General features: G+C 34.6%; 1 protein-coding gene across 1 annotated transcript in view; it reads left to right on the forward strand.

Annotated features, from left to right (window-relative positions):
- The window catches only part of NBEAL1 (neurobeachin like 1), a 105345-nt gene that overhangs the window by 18027 nt on the left and 71240 nt on the right, over positions 1-16078 (forward strand). The window contains exons 3-10 of the mRNA XM_023760393.1: positions 3471-3632; positions 5013-5094; positions 5655-5782; positions 7788-7870; positions 8224-8309; positions 11048-11354; positions 11520-11626; positions 14660-14743. Of these exons, the coding sequence (XP_023616161.1) occupies positions 3471-3632; positions 5013-5094; positions 5655-5782; positions 7788-7870; positions 8224-8309; positions 11048-11354; positions 11520-11626; positions 14660-14743 (1039 nt within the window). The remainder of the gene's footprint in view (positions 1-3470; positions 3633-5012; positions 5095-5654; positions 5783-7787; positions 7871-8223; positions 8310-11047; positions 11355-11519; positions 11627-14659; positions 14744-16078) is intronic.

Genomic DNA, 16078 nt, shown 5'->3' on the forward strand with positions numbered 1-16078 from the left:
TGGCTGGGTTAAAAAAGCTGGAGAAATGAGGAGACACTTTAATTACAAGAGAAACTTCATTTATAGAGATGTGTTGAGAGGGGAGGGGAAAAACGGATGGTGTTTGATGATGAGAAAGAATATCTGGAGAATTAAAAATCTTCAAGGAGGAAAGCATTTGCAGTTTGGGGGTGGAGGTAGGCAGTAAGAGGGTAGGCACAGATGAGTTGAATATGGAGAATCAAATGGGAACCAGATCATGAAGTTCCAGCATGCATTGTTAATGGACTTTGATTTTTTGTTATGGAAGATACAAATCTCTACTAAAGAATTTTCTGCATAAGAACATCATGATGAAGTGTTTTTAAAGTCGCTTTGGTGGAATTTGGAGGTTGGATTGGAAAAGGGTTAAGACTGAAGGTAAGAAGCCCAGTTAAGAGGTGATTGTAATAATTCAGAGAAAAAAATCAGTAGAGCTTTGGACCAATGCATTGAACTTTTTTTTTTTTTTAGGGAAAAATGGTTGTTTTGTTTTTGTTTTCAGTGCATTGAATTTAAGAGAAGATGTGGTTGTGCTTCGAAAGCAATAGTGCTACAATATTTATAAATACAGTTTCAGAATTCTTCCTCAATAGATTATTTATAACAGGTTTATAAAGGTTGAAAAGTATTAAAATTTTAACTCAAAATAAGGTTATATATTGAATCCTTCAAAGAGTATTCTTGTAGTTTGTGCTTAGAAGTGCTTTTAAAATAATTTATAGCTCACTTTATATCTTGAACCTACGGATTTTATGGAGTTAAGATTTGGACCTTTGAATGCTTGGGATTTTCTAAGGGGCACTTGTTACTGTCCTTACATTATAAGTGTCTCTTTTTTGGGGACATCATTTCTAAAAACATTATGTACATTTATAGTACCACTACTATATTAAAGTAAGTGGAAGAATGCCAAGAACATTGCTTTATTTATAATTTTGTTGGCTTATTTAAAATTGTATTTTATATCTTCATCAGAAAACTGAACGATAAATTAGATTTTACTAGTAGAAAACTTTCAATTTTTCAAGTGAGTGCTATGTACAAGATGTATGAAATTAGTCTAGTCAACCATAAAGTGGAAACTCACAGATAATCATTTAAAGTAAACTGATCTATAGAATTTACAAGTTAATTCATACCACAAGGCAAGGATTGCTTTTACTGGAATTTAAAGCCTTGACATGCGCCCTAACCGGTTTGGCTCAGTGGATAGAGCGTTGGCCTGTGGACTGAAGGGTCCCAGGTTCGATTCCGGTCAAGGGCATCTACCTTGGTTGCGCTCACATCCCCAGTTGGGGATGTGCAGGAGGCAGCTGATCGATGTTTCTCTCTCATCGATGTTTCTAACTCTCTATCCCTTTCCCTTCCTCTCTGTGAAAAATCAATAAAACATATTTAAAAAATAAATAAATAAAGCCTTGACATGTAAGCTGGATTTCTTCCTGTGATAGAGACAGCAATTAGCAGCTCTTTACAATAAACATTCAGTAGCCAAATAGAGGAGTAGAACAGATTTCTGGAACAGATTTGGGAAATTTCAGGAAAAAGGAATATAGAATTTGGGTAGTAAAGTCCTAGAGGTGAGAAAATGCTTCTCAATTCTTAAATCCTCACCATATTAGGAATATGGCTAAAAATTTCAACTTTGTTTATACATCATGTTCTAACCAAGCCCCAATTTTATAATGAGTTAGTTAAAAAAAAAAAAATCAAACATAGATTTCTCTTTTAGAAGCTGATTTTTTTCCTGTCTATTAAATACAAACGTGCAAATAGAGAATGGGGCAACTAAGAACAAAAAGGACTACTTCTTTAAGTAACTAGGATTGAATATTAGAAAATGTGTTGTTTGCTTATGTTTTTGGAAAAGTTAGAAAGAATAGGTGAGCTTAATCTTGAAAATCAGTTATCTTTAAATATTTATTATTTTGAAGTTATTCTGGTTTTTCTAATCACCTCTTTTTTTTAGCTTTTCAGCAAGAAAAAAGTATATATACAAATGAGAGTTTCTCTGGTACCATCTATAAATAAGAGAGAATGAAAGAATCCACAGCTACAAGTGAAGTGATGCCTAGACTAAAATGAAACATGTATTTTTGTAAGATGGTTGTAGAATTTGACAGTCTTGGCAATGTGACCTGTGATTTATTTTCTGTGTAATTTAAAGTCAGGTGTTTATTTTATAAAACACTTTACGTTGTAGTGTGGTTCAGAAAGAGACTAATAATACTTATCATATTTTTTAATGTGACTACTAGTAATGTGCTTTACATTTTCTGGCCACAGTGAATTAATTAACCTTTTTTTAACTCAGCGTAAAAATAGTAGTAATACTTCATATTAAGCATTTTCAGAAGAGAGACAGTTATGAAGTATAATTGTTATTAGAAGTTTTTTAGGGTACTTCTTTGTGATTTGGGCATTTTTCTTAATAGAGTTAGGAAAATTAGTATACAGTGGCTTACAAAAAGATTCTTAGGCTTTAGTGATAGTACTTTTAAAATATATTACATTTTTAGAGTTATTTACATATTTCAAAGCTGAAAATGCACATTAACTTTCTGGTTTCAGAGCCCTGTGAAGTGAGGCAGATGATACTACAATTTTATAGATTAGGGAACTTTAGAGATTAATTGAAGTGCTTCATGTTACAGAGGTGGAACTTAGTAAGCAGGTCTTCTGACTGTGAATCTAGGGCATTTTTATTTAAGAGATACACAGAGGAGCCAGTCACATCTGGTGTTGGATTTGTCCTTAAAGAACCATATAGTTTTCTTACACAGAAACCAGTTGTCAAAAATATTGAAATATTACTTTAAAAAATCTTCTATCGATGTTCATGCTTGGGGTCTACATTCACCTCTTTATTCTGTCTGCTTTCCTTTTGCTGGTTATCTTCTCTGCTTCATCTGATCGCATAGATAAGTGAATATTATTTATTTAGTAGAGCACTTGACAAATATTAAACTAGGTATAAGTACTACATTTCTGTTTGCTAGTTATTTCTTTTAGAAATAGTATACACACAGTATTTCTAAGTAGAAAGTGAACTAATTTATATTCTAAATATTTTCTTTAAAAATAGCACAATTGAAAATATAAAAAGCCTCTTTCTCTGTCCTTTCGGTAAGCCTCCTCTGAAGTAAGGCTAACCACTCCTCTCTAATAATCTTCTCAAGTATCACTAATCATCTGGCGGTGCCTTGCAAAGAAGAAGGCATGGAGTGTCTGGAATAAAAGAGCTTCTTTAGGATTTGAGCTGAAAAAGCAATTCCTCTAAAGTACAAAACATTTTCTTCCTGTATTTAAACACTCTCCCCCTCCTCCTCCTCCTCCTCCTCCTCCTCCTCCTCTTCCTCTTCCTCCTCGTTTAAAGTATTACATGAGTCTCCTTTTTTCCCCCATTGACCTCTCCCCACCGTTCTTCTTTTGTTCTCCTAATATTGTAGGGTAGATGATGTGCCTCCAGGAATATCTCTGCTTCCTGACAATATTCTGCAGGTTCTGAGGATCCAGCTACTACACTGTGTTCAGAAAATGGAAGATGGGTTGGAGGAACAACAGCAAGCCTTATCAATTTTGCTTGTCAAATTCTTCATTATTCTTTGCAGGTATCTAGTGCAAATAAACTAGTTATTTGTTTTAAGTAAATATTACCAAAATGGTAATGCATTTATTGATTATCAATGGTGTTTTATCATATGGAGCATTAAAGAATGAGTGTACCTTTTGCAATAGGCTTGTGGTTTGTTATTATATTGAAAAGCCTTTTTAGTAACTATACCTAGTTATAGAAAGATTCAGCCAAGATTTAAAAAAATTGCTTTAGAGCAGTGGTTCTCAACCTTCCTAATGCCGCTACCCTTTAATACAGTTCCTCATGTTGTGGTGACCCCCAATTTCATTGTTACAAATTGAACATAATTAAAGCATAGTGATTAATCACAAAAACAATATGTAATTATATATGTGTTTTCCGATGGTCTTAGGCGACCCCTGTGAAAGGGTCATTCAACCCCCAAAGGGGTCGAGACCCACAGGTTGAGAACTGCTGCTTTAGAGTAAAGACAATGACAGTTTTTCCTAACCAAGAGTTTGTTGCACTGGTATTTTCTAAGTGGTTCTCACCTATAGACATATATACATTTTTAGTACTGTGAATTATTTTTGAAATGTATTTTTCTAATGTTTCGTTTTATAAATGTACCAAGAAAGTATAGTTATTCTATAGCTTATATTTTCCAGGGTTATAGATAATTAGGTCTGTGGTACTTAAATTTTGGTATGTCTAAGTATCAACTGGGAAGCTTAATAGAAATATAGAACGTGAGCCTTACTTACAGAAATTCTGATACAGAAGAGCTCAGGCACGCTGTGTCTCAGTGGTTGAGGGTTGACCTATGAACCGGGGGTTGTGTTTCTCTTCCTAGTTGGGGGACATTTATATCCTGCTATGTTTCTGAATTCATTTATTAAATTTAGTGGTTTTTTAATAGAGTCTTTAGGGTTTTATATCATGTCTTCTGTGAATAATGATAGTTTTACTTCCTCCTTTCCAATTTGGATGCCTTTTATTTCTTCTTGTTTGATCACTCTGGCTAGCACTTCCAGTACTATGTCAAACAGGAGTGGTGAAAGTGGGCAGCCTTGTCTTGTTCCTGGTCTTAAGGGAAATGGTTTTAGTTTTTGCCCAGTGAGTATGAGTTGGCTGTAGGTTTGTCATATAAGGCTTTTATTATGTTGAGGTATGATCCCTCTATTCCCACTTTGCTGAGAGTTTCTATCAAAAAAGGGTGTTGGATTTGTCGAATGCTTTTTCTGCATCAATTGATAAGATCATGTGATTTTTGTCTTACAATCTGTTAATGTGCTGTATCACATTTATTGATTTGTGGATATTGTACCAGCCTTACATCCCTGGAATAAATAAGCATACATTTTTCTCACTATTCATATGTAATAAATATATGTATATTATTTTCTTCTCACAGAAATCTATCTAATGTGGAAGAAATTGGGACTTGTTCTTACATAAATCATGTCATCACTATGACAACACTTTATATCCAGCAAGTAGGTGTGAATTAATATGTTCCTTTTTGTGGCTTTACTGAGAGTAACTAAGTTTTACTTTTTCTGTAGTATAGTTACTAAAGTTAAATGTTTTCAGAGTACGTGATAATTGAGAAGAGAATTAAAATTACTATTGATACAATATATTTCAGGCATCTTATACATATCATCTAAAAGTAGAGATGCAATTATTAATATATTTAAATTTAAATAAGCAAATTATTTTGTAAATGGCTTTTTAAAATGACACAACTTGTCATTTTATGTATTATTTATTCATCAAACATCTCTTATTGAGCACATAGGTTTTTTTGAAAAGATGTTTGGTTATTCATTGGAAAACCTTCCTAGGAAATAAATAAAGCTTGAGAGGTTACATTCAGTTCATCTGATTAATTGACTATATTTTTTAGATTCAAATGGAACTTAGACTTATTTGAATAAAAATAATTTATTATTAGATAATGAATGAAACATAGTCCTTTAATGTTACAGGTAAGGATGTTATACAGTTTAATATTTTTAACTAAATATAATTTTATGATTAACTTTATTCTCAGTTAAAAAGCAAAAAAAAAGAGAAGGAATTGGCAGATCAGACATCTATTGAAGAATTTGTAATCCATGCATTGGCATTTTGTGAAAGTTTATATGATCCATATCGGAATTGGAGACATAGAATTTCAGGGTATGTCTTATAAGTCATAATTTTCATTTGAACCTGAATGTCATAATATGTGCAATTCTTCAAAGCAGACTTTATTCTCTATCAAAGCAATTGGTAAGATGTGTATAAGATGACCCCCATTTCTGTCTCTGAAGTAGAGACTATATTGGAGGTAATGAATTCATGATAAATGCCACTTCCAGATAATCAGTTTACCCTGAACTTTCATTTTGTGATGCAATTGAGCGCTTATAATCAGATAGGGAAATTTCAGAGCACAGTAGCATTAAGTAGAGAGTACATATTTTTCAAGGAAAGGTCTCTGTTTTTAAAGCATATTTCATAATTTGAAAATGATTTTTAACATTTTGTCTAAGGGGCAGGTGCGGGGTGGAGGGGGTCAATGGGAAAAAAAACAAAGGGGACATCTGTAATACTTTCAACAATAAAGTTAAATTAAAAAGCAGAAACAAAAAAAATAACAAACCCCACAACATTTTGTCCATTTATTTTTATTAAATGGAGCTTGTGTCAGTCACGGTCTAGTCAGGAAAACAAACCATACTAGTATTTAAAAAGAGAGAACAGCCCTAGCCGGTTTGGCTCAGTGGAACTGAAGGGTCCCAGGTTCGAATCTGGTCATGGGCCCATGCCTGGGTTGTGGGCTTGATCCCCAGTAGGGGGCATGCAGGAGGCAGCCAATCAATGATTCTCTCTCATCATTGATGTTTCTATCTCTCTCTCCCTCTCCCTTCCATTCTGAAATCAATAAAAATAAAAATATATTAAAAAAAGAATATAGGATGGGCAAAAGTAGGTTTACAGTTGTGAGTAAGTGAAACACAGTTTATTCATGTATTGCTATTATATTTTCTACAGGAGCAACCAAAAATCTACTTTTACCCCACCCTATATAAATCAAGGAAATTGTTTAATAGGTATTAGAGAACTCAAAAAGCATAGGGGGGCACTGATAATACAAACACAGTGACTTCAGGAAGCTACTACTTCCCTGGGGCCGAGGGAACAAAGGGAAGAGATTGGAGTTATCAGAAACTAGAGGTTTGGAGAGCGTCTGAAGTGCGGCTTAGACCTCTGAGGAAAGAGCATTGCTTAGCCAGTGTGGGTACTGCTGAGCAGCCATAAAGAGGCTAGTTCTGAGATTGCCAAAAATAAGTGGAAGATAGGAACCAACTGCGAATGTTGCAGTTAAGAACTATTGGCTGGTAAGGAATAAGGAATGAATCCCTTTTTTGCTCTTTAACCTTCTGGGCTCCATTTAGTACTCACTGTTGGGGAACTCAACAGTGGGGTTTCTTGGAAAAGTGAAATATAGTTTGCAGAGTGCCTGTCCCAGAATCACAAAGCAGATAGAAGATAGGATGATGGGTTTGGAGTTTAGTGACAATAGTGTAATTATCAGTACAGAGCTCAAAGAGAAGAGTTGGTAAAAGTACATTCTATTTGTGTTGGCCTCACAGAAGTCTGTGGAAATATTTCAGCTATCAAAACTACTGGAATTGTCATTAAAAACAAAACTGATCCCAGCCCATACTGGAGCTATATTATTAAAATGGAAGAAGCCAGTAGTGTGGACTCTTTGTGTCCAAATAAAATTTCAAAAAGTGTCATAGAGTAGCCTGATTTCTGATGAATTTTAATGGCACTGTCGTAATAAACTATCTTAGGTACCAAATTAGCAGTACTGCTGAACAGTTCTTTTACAGATTGGAAATTTTAAATAGCTAGTTCCTTTTCTCATTTCTAGTTTGGAGACTTAACCTGGTAGCTATGTTTAACCATTAAGCATTTTTTTATTTTTGCTCACTTCAAGAGAAGAAATCCTTTCATTGGTGAGCATTTAAGTGATTGACTAGATTTCCTCTTTAAGATTATGTCAGTCCTGGAGATGTATTATTCAGTACACAAATTAAAAGTAAAATATTAAATTTATAGTTATTTTTGTAATCGTGCCATCTCTACTTGTCCATGATATAATATGGTATTAACTTCTTTTTAATGATAGACGAATCCTTAGTACAGTGGAAAAGAGCAGACAGAAATATAAGCCAGCTTCTCTCACTGTGGAGTTCGTCCCCTTCTTTTACCGTAAGTAACTGCTCTAATTTCTCTTACTTTGATTTGGTGTTAGTAGCCCTGTGACTTTAGGGAAGATATTAAATTCTGACTTTCCATTTGCTCATTCGTAAATGGGGGCATAATATCATCCTCATATGGAATATTATGAGAATTAAATAAGATGGCAAAAAGTATCTAACGTACTACCTGAAAGATCGTTTCTCTTTTCCTTTCCTGTGAAAAAATACATATCAACCTTGCATTTTATAGATATTAGCCTTTTCACAAATAGTTCTTGATGTTTCAGTGTCAGACATTCCCAAGACATAGGTCATATTATAAAAGAAAAATCTTATTTATTTGTTTGTGTATTATATTCACAGAGTGTTTTCAAGAAAGTGAACATCTCAAGGAAAGCCTTAAGTGTTGCTTATTGCATCTCTTTGGAGCCATTATAGCTGGTGGGCAGGTGAGGAAAGTGTTGAATGTTAATATATGAAACAGTGGTTAACAGTGCAAAAAGCTTTCCATGGATTATTTAATGTATTCTTTGTCTTTTTATAATTTCATGAACCTTACAAATATTTTTCTAAGTTTATATCTTTTTAAAAACTAATCTGCTTCTTTTGTTAACTTCCTAGAAACCTAAGTAATAATATTATCACTAAAATAAAATTAATGCATAACCAGATTTAACAGTTTTTGGTATTATAAGTTCTTACTTGTGGTGACTTTTCAGCTGCTAGTTCTTTCTTTAGAGTATGGAGGATAGACAGCCCTATTCATCCACTTGATGAAATCAAGCTCTAGCAATTTGATTTCCTAAGACGTGAATTTAGTCACTCTTCTGTTGTCTTATAATTAGTAAATGCATATAAACAAGGTTTAAACAAAGCCTTAAGAAAAAAAAAAGGTTTATTTTGTAATGTTTATTTCTTTTTTTTTAAGTTGAACATCTTCAAAGCTGTCTGGTAAACTTTTGAGTATGATTACCAGTTGAAGACAGGATTATAGTTCAGAAAGAACATTCCACATGTTTTCTTTAACCACACAGTTTAGATGAGAGGTTTCTAACACTTTTTGTATTATGTACCCCTTTGGCATTCTGGTAAAGCCCTTTATCAGAATGTTTTCAAATGCCTATAATAAAATACGTAAGATCACAAAGGAAACTCATTCTACTGAAATACAGTTACTAAAATGTTAATAAAACAAATTTGTAACATAGTAATACGTGCTTTATAACACATTAAATAAAAAGATATACCAGCAAGTCTAGTATAATTAATGTAATTTCAGAGAAGAGATGAGGATAAATGATGTTTTTAAAACACTGCAACAACTATAATATATGAAAATGTGTTTGATTTCTGTTGGTGACAAAATCACAAGTATTACTAATAATATTACTTGGGTTTCCTAGTGGACTACTTTGCCTTCTCTTCACTCTAGTACAGGGGTGGGCAAACTTTTTGACTCGAGGGCTACAATGGGTTCTTAAACTGGACCGGAGGGCTGGAACAAAAGCATGGATGGAGTGTTTGTGTGAACTAATATAAATTCAAAGTAAACATCATTACATAAAAGGGTACGGTCTTTTTTTTTTTTAAGTTTTATTCATTTCAAATGGGCCGGATCAGGCCCGCGGGCCGTAGTTTGCCCACTGCTGCTCTAGTAGAAGAGGGCGAGTCTCTTTGTAATGAGAAGAATGGTGATCAAAATTGTGTTTTTCAATTTGTTTTCTTTATCACCTACCTTTGTTAGCTGATATCATTTTTTTTGCTTTAGTATCTCCACTACTAAGAAGAATTAATAAGTATATGTGAATAAAATTGGAAATGACATTGTTTTTGACTAATGGAAGAAGCTGGTTTGATCCCATTTCCTTTTTGAACACAGAGACTTAATTGTTAGTGCCCAGGGGTAACCAAGCCCCGAGAAACCTCCAGTATTAAAACTAACATGGAAATCAAGTAGATACTAAAAGGCCAATTTATTATTTTATATACTGAAAATACTCAAAATCGTTATAATCAGATTATAGCTGTAATAACTGCTATATTGAAGCCAGAAGGTTATTTATTGACTACAGCATCAGTATAAGGATATTTAGATGAATCGAATATCTAAAGGCATAAGAATGGCCTTGTCATAAAGAACAGAAATATTGAATTCTGATGACTCCTCTCCCTTCCAAGCATTATGCCTTACTATTGGTATATTTGTTCTATTCTGTGTTATATTAAGAGCAAGGGCTTTGGAGCCAGATACTAAATTCTAACAGCTTAAGTTAGAAGTTTACTTTTTCTTTCATTAAAAAAAATAAAACAGCAGTAAGCAGTCCAGAGTTAATCTGGTGGCTCTAGGATCTTCAGGTACTCAGGTTCCTTCTGAAAGTCAGTTTATTTTTTCTTACTATTTCTTATGCTACAAGATAGCTCTAGAACAGTGGTTCTCAACCTTCTGGCCCTTTAAATACAGTTCCTCATGTTGTGACCCAACCATAAAATTATTTTCGTTGCTACTTCATAACTGTAATGTTGCTGCTGTTATGAATCGTAATGTAAATATCTGATATGCAGGATGGTCTTAGGCGACTCCTGTTAAAGGGTCGGTCGACCACCAAAGGGGTCGCGACCCACAGGTTGAGAACCGCTGCTCTAGAAGAACTCTAGATGGAGAGGGGGATGAAGAAGACAAATGGCATGTGCCAGCTTTTTTTAAATGTGATACTGAAAAGCTGACACGTTGTTTATTTTAATCTCATTTGCTAAACTCCATCAGATAACTGAAAAAGAGGGCCAATACATCCAGATAAAAAATTTGATAAAACTTGCTTCCTTAGCAGCAGGGGAGGTTAGGAAATGTAATCTTTATTCCAAGAGCAAAGGGTCCTTTCTTTTTATTTGTAAAGTGATATAGTCTACTGACATATCGTTGACCAAAACTGTGTCACGTGGCTGTTCCGAGCTACAAGGGAAGGTGGTGAGTTTTCTATGTGGGGAGATTGCTATCTGAGTAAGAATTCTATTAGGAAATGAAGACATGTAAATCACTGGTAGTGTCTGTCAAAGTATCTGATTAAAAATGTTTTATATTTGATATACTAAAATAAAAAGTTGTCTGAAGACCTGTTAAATTCCTTTTTTTTGCAAACACAGAAATTCAGTTTTTTGGGTTTCATTTTTGTTGTCTCTCATGTTTCAGAAGAATGCTTTGCAAGCAATTTCTCCAGCCACCATGGAAGTTCTTATGAGAGTTTTGGCGGATTGTGATTCTTGGGAGGACGGAAATCCTGAAGAGGTGGGTAGGAAGGTAGAACTGACTCTGAAGTGCCTTACAGAAGTGGTGCATATCCTTCTCACGAGCAGCTCTGACCAGCGTCAAGTGGAAACCAGCACTCTTTTGGAGAACTATTTCAAATTGCTGAATTCAGATCATTCAGCTTTACCTAATCAAAGGAGGTCCAGAGAGTGGGAAAGCCGGTTCATAGCTCTACAGATAAAAATGTTGAGTAAGTATCACAAAGAATTTATTATACCCATTCCTATTATTTCCTAATTAATTTACCTCTGTTTGTCATCTGAAAAGCCTAAATTTAAAGTATGGCTAGATTAAATGTTTTATGATCCCAAATTTTCTACTTCATAAATGGATGATTTTGTTTTTATTCCCCTAGATACCATCACAGCCATGTTAGATTGCACAGATAGGCCTGTTCTTCAAGCCATTTTTCTTAACAGTAACTGCTTTGAACATCTCATACGACTGCTACAGAATTGCAAGGTATTTTTCTATTATTACTATTCTTGATTTTTAAGAAGTCATTTTATGTTTTGATTCAAATTTGCGCATATTATTTCCATTTATTTATTGTGGTAAAATACACATGAAAATGTAATTTTAACCGTTTTTAAGTGTACAGTTCACATCATTAAGTACATTCACACTCACATAGCTGTGCAACAATCACTACCATCCATTCCCCATGTTTCTTTTCATCTGGTAAAACTGAAAGTCTATACCTGTTAAACAACTTCACATTTTCCCTTCCACTCAGTAACCACCACTCTACTTTCTGTCTCTGATTTTGACTACCCTTAAGTACCTCATGTAACGGGAATCATACAGTGGTTTTTTTTTGTTGTTGTTTATTTGTTTGTTTTGACTTGCTTATTTCATTTAGCATAATGTTCTCAAGAGTCATCCATGTTGTTCCTTTTTAAGGCCAAATATATTTTTGTGTGTGTATGTATGTGTGTGTGTGTGTGTGTGTGTGTGTGGTACTCCATATTTTGTATTTTTCATTCATTGCTTTGATTTTACCTTTTGGCTGTCGTGGATAATATTGCTATGAGTATGAGTATACAGATATCTCTTTGAGACCGTGCTTTTAATTCTTTTGGGTATATATCCAGAAGTGGAATTTAGTCTGTCTCAATAGCACATTGTCTTTTCTGTGAGACATTCTCTGCTGATTCTTTAAGAATTTAGGGATATTAACTAATTTAATTATTGCTATTTCTTATTTTAGTAACTTTGAGTTCCAACAGAGAGATAAATAATAATTATAGTATGTGAACTAATGGTTGTTATCAAAAATGAATAGTTGATTGTCATTTTAAAAGTGGTATACTTCACAAGTGGATTCTTGGATTTATTTTCAAGATACGTGGAAATCCATTTAAGCTTCATTTCTGCTTATGGGTTAACAATCCAATGTTTTTTCTCCATTATTCTTGTCTCTGTTTTTAACAGCTGTTTTTAAATGCTAACAATAAGGTGGCAGACAAGAACGAGAAAGACCTGGCCAACAAATTACTGACAGAAATAAATGAGGACCAGGTATCTACAAAGCCTGCATCTTGTTTCAACTGAAGTCCAAAATCAATCAATGGGAGCAACTATTCCTGTACTTTTCTTTCTTTTGTCTTAAAATACACAAACATTATCTAATTCTAATCTAAATTATTTTTGAAAATTCTTTAAAGTAATTTTTATTTTTAATTTTTTAATCTAAAGATAAGTCTATTAACATCTTGGTAGTTGATATAAATGATCAATAGCATTCCACCTGTGTATGTGTGTGTTCTTTTTAGTATGAGGAGATACAAAGTACAGGAATGGAATCCCACTATCAATGCTGTCCACCTGGTGGTGACTTCTTATTTTTGGGGCTTCCTTTTCTAAACATTGTGGTGTATTGGGACTTTAGGGCTTTGTTTGTGAAAATGTATGATCAGTTTTAATATCTTGATTCTTTGCTTCTTGTTGACAAATAATTATTATAATTCAATGGACAGCCTGAATCTTGGAGGAAGGGAAGAAGATGCCGAACTCTTTGAGTCTAAATTTAGAATAAGGCTTAACTTTTTTCTTTTCTAAATATTCAACTCTGTATAAGGTAGAAATATAATAGCTACGTTGCTTTTTATAATACATTAGGTAATTTAGTTTGGTTAGACCACCTACAAAGTTGCTTTGTCATTTTCTTTTGCCCAAAAATGTTTGTGAATGAGCTTATATGATGTCATTGTCTTAATGTTCAGGTTTATAGAGCTGTGATATAGAGAAGGACATGATAATTTCTCATTTTCTGTTCTGGATGTGCAATATCAATTACAGAGTATTGTTTTAGATTTCTCTGAATTAGTCCCTCTTAAGGCCTTCTTATAGATTAATAAAATAGTATTAATGCTAGTATTTCTAATTTTAGGTACTGTGATGCCTAGTCCTCTTAGACAAAGTCTAGGAAAGATCTTTTTTGTATGAAATTCTATATGCAGAATGTTTAATGCATATTATGTTTGTTAAATATATAATGTTTAATAAACAAAGAACATCAAGATAAATAACTTTCCTGAAAGTGTTAGAGCTTGGCTTTAAACAACAAAGATCAAATCAGTCCCCTTGTACTTAAATTTTTTTTTTAGTGGGAGGGAGAGGAAAATTCTCTTTGTGGAGTGACTAGCTTCAAGTCATAGTAATATATTCCCAAAAACAAATTTTGGGGACTCTTAGATTTTACAGCTTTCTGGTCCTTATGTTATGCTTTTGTGGTGGATGATTAATGTTCAGGTTTTTAAAAAAATATTGTTGAATTTATATTTGTTTTTGGTGGTGTTGTTTTTTTACTATAAATCCACTGATCTGAAATTTAACACATCTCTTTTTTATGATGAAGTTTAAACCGAAATAGGCAAAACAACTTTTGCATTAAAGGTTACCTTCTCAAAACATGACGATGCTTATAGGTATATACTTCATTTTCTGTTCTGCTTCAAATTCTGTATTTTATGTAAAAATAGATACACTTTATTGTTTGCACGTATGATTGATTGGTGCATGCACATATCATTTCAGGATTTGGAAACTAAGTAGACAAGACTATTTTAGACATCTCATTATACAAGCTAATGAAATTTAAATGTAGGAAGTTCATGTGTATTTTTTAGGAAGATTAAAACATAATAGAATTTCCAATGATAGACCTCCCTCCCTTCCTCTTGAGATTGTCCATTTTTAAATAAAAAGCATGTATTAAGCTTGGTGTTTTGTGTTGTTGATCCCCTCCCCCCCAAAAAACACATTTTAATGTAATGAGTGAATGTAACCCTATCCTTGACACATGGCTTATTTTCTCTCAAGTAGGTAACTTTTCTTGCAGGTTTTATATTGTTTCAGAAATCAATTTTATTGAAAGAGGAATGTATTGCATGTTAAGTAATTATTTTTTCAGGTTTTCAGAACAAAGGTTTCCTAACTGAATATAAATCTTGACTACATTTATTAATTTCTTGCTTTTTCCCCCTCTGGTAGGCATTTCAGGGACAGTTGGATTGTTTGGCTGTATCAACCATTCAGGCTTTGACAGCAATAATGAGCAAATCTCCAGCTGCTAAGGTAAAACATATCCCTAAGTTCTAAAATGTTAACTTAGATTTATGAGTTTTCAATATATAATCCCCAAAGTCACATAGGAAAGTGTAATGCATGAAGTTTCATGCCTGAAATGAAATAGTTCACAAAATATCTCATCTTAGTGTAGGATTTTTTTTTTTTCTGATAATTTTCAAGACAGATGCCTGTGATCACTGCTTTGGGATTAAGACATTGATGACTAAACTGCAAGCTAGTAAGGATTTACAGTGTTAGTCAACACATGGGTAGAGAGCACTGGTTTTGAAATGGTGAAATGATTTTTTTAAGTGATTTTATGTAGTTCATTTAAAGAATTAAATCTTATAGTTTTTTTTATTAATAAAATAATCACACTTTCACTATTTGGTCATTTCTGACTGATGAGAACATGGACATTTTTCACACGTCAATATCCCTATCAATTCTGGACTTGTTTTTCCATATGGCCATGAAAACTTTGCTCTTTGGTTGCGGTCACTTAGTATTTTCTTTTTCTTCTCATTTGTTTCACAACCATTGACTCTGTCCTGCTGTTCGTCTATGCTCATTCTGTGCTAGTAGTTTCCTCATTGAGTAGTTTTAAAGATAGTGAGATCATCTATATAAAGTGGTAAGCATAGTGTTAGGCACATGGTAAGTGTTTAAAATGTTATTGTCTATTGTTATTACCACTAGAGGCCCGGTGCACGAAAATTCGTGCACTCAGGGGGGTCCCTCAACCTGGCCTGCACCCTCTCGCAGTCCGGGACCCCTCGGGGGATGTCTGACTGATGGTTTAGGCCCGCTCCCTGGAGGATTGGGCCTAAGCTGGCAGTCAGACATCCCCCTGGCAGCCCGGGAGCCCTTGGGGGATGTCCACCTGTGGGGAGCGGGCCTAAGCCATTAGTTGGATATCCTTTGTGCTGCTGTGGAGGCAGGAGAGGCTCCTGCCACCACTGCTGCCCTGGCCAGCCATGAGCTGGCTTCGGGCTGAGCGGCGTTCTCCCGGTGGATGTGCACTGACCACCACGGGGCAGCTCCTGAATTGAGCGTCTATCCCCTGGTGGTCAGTGTGCGTCATAGCAACCGGTCATTCCCAGTGGTTCCACCATTAGGGTCAATTTGCATATTTACCCTTTTATTATATAGGACTAGAGGCCCGGTGCACAAAAATTTGTGCACTTGGGGGGGGGGGGTCCCCCAGCCCGGCCTGTGCCCTCTCGCAGTCTGGGACCCCTCAGGAGATAACGACCTGCTGACTTAGGCCTGCTCCCGGGTGGCACAGGGCAGGCCCAATCCCTAAGTGCAGCCCCTGGTCAGGCTCAGAGCAGGGCCGAT

This window comes from Myotis lucifugus, unplaced genomic scaffold (assembly GCF_000147115.1).
Source record: "Myotis lucifugus unplaced genomic scaffold, Myoluc2.0 scaffold_3, whole genome shotgun sequence".
NCBI classification, from domain to species: domain Eukaryota; kingdom Metazoa; phylum Chordata; class Mammalia; order Chiroptera; family Vespertilionidae; genus Myotis; species Myotis lucifugus.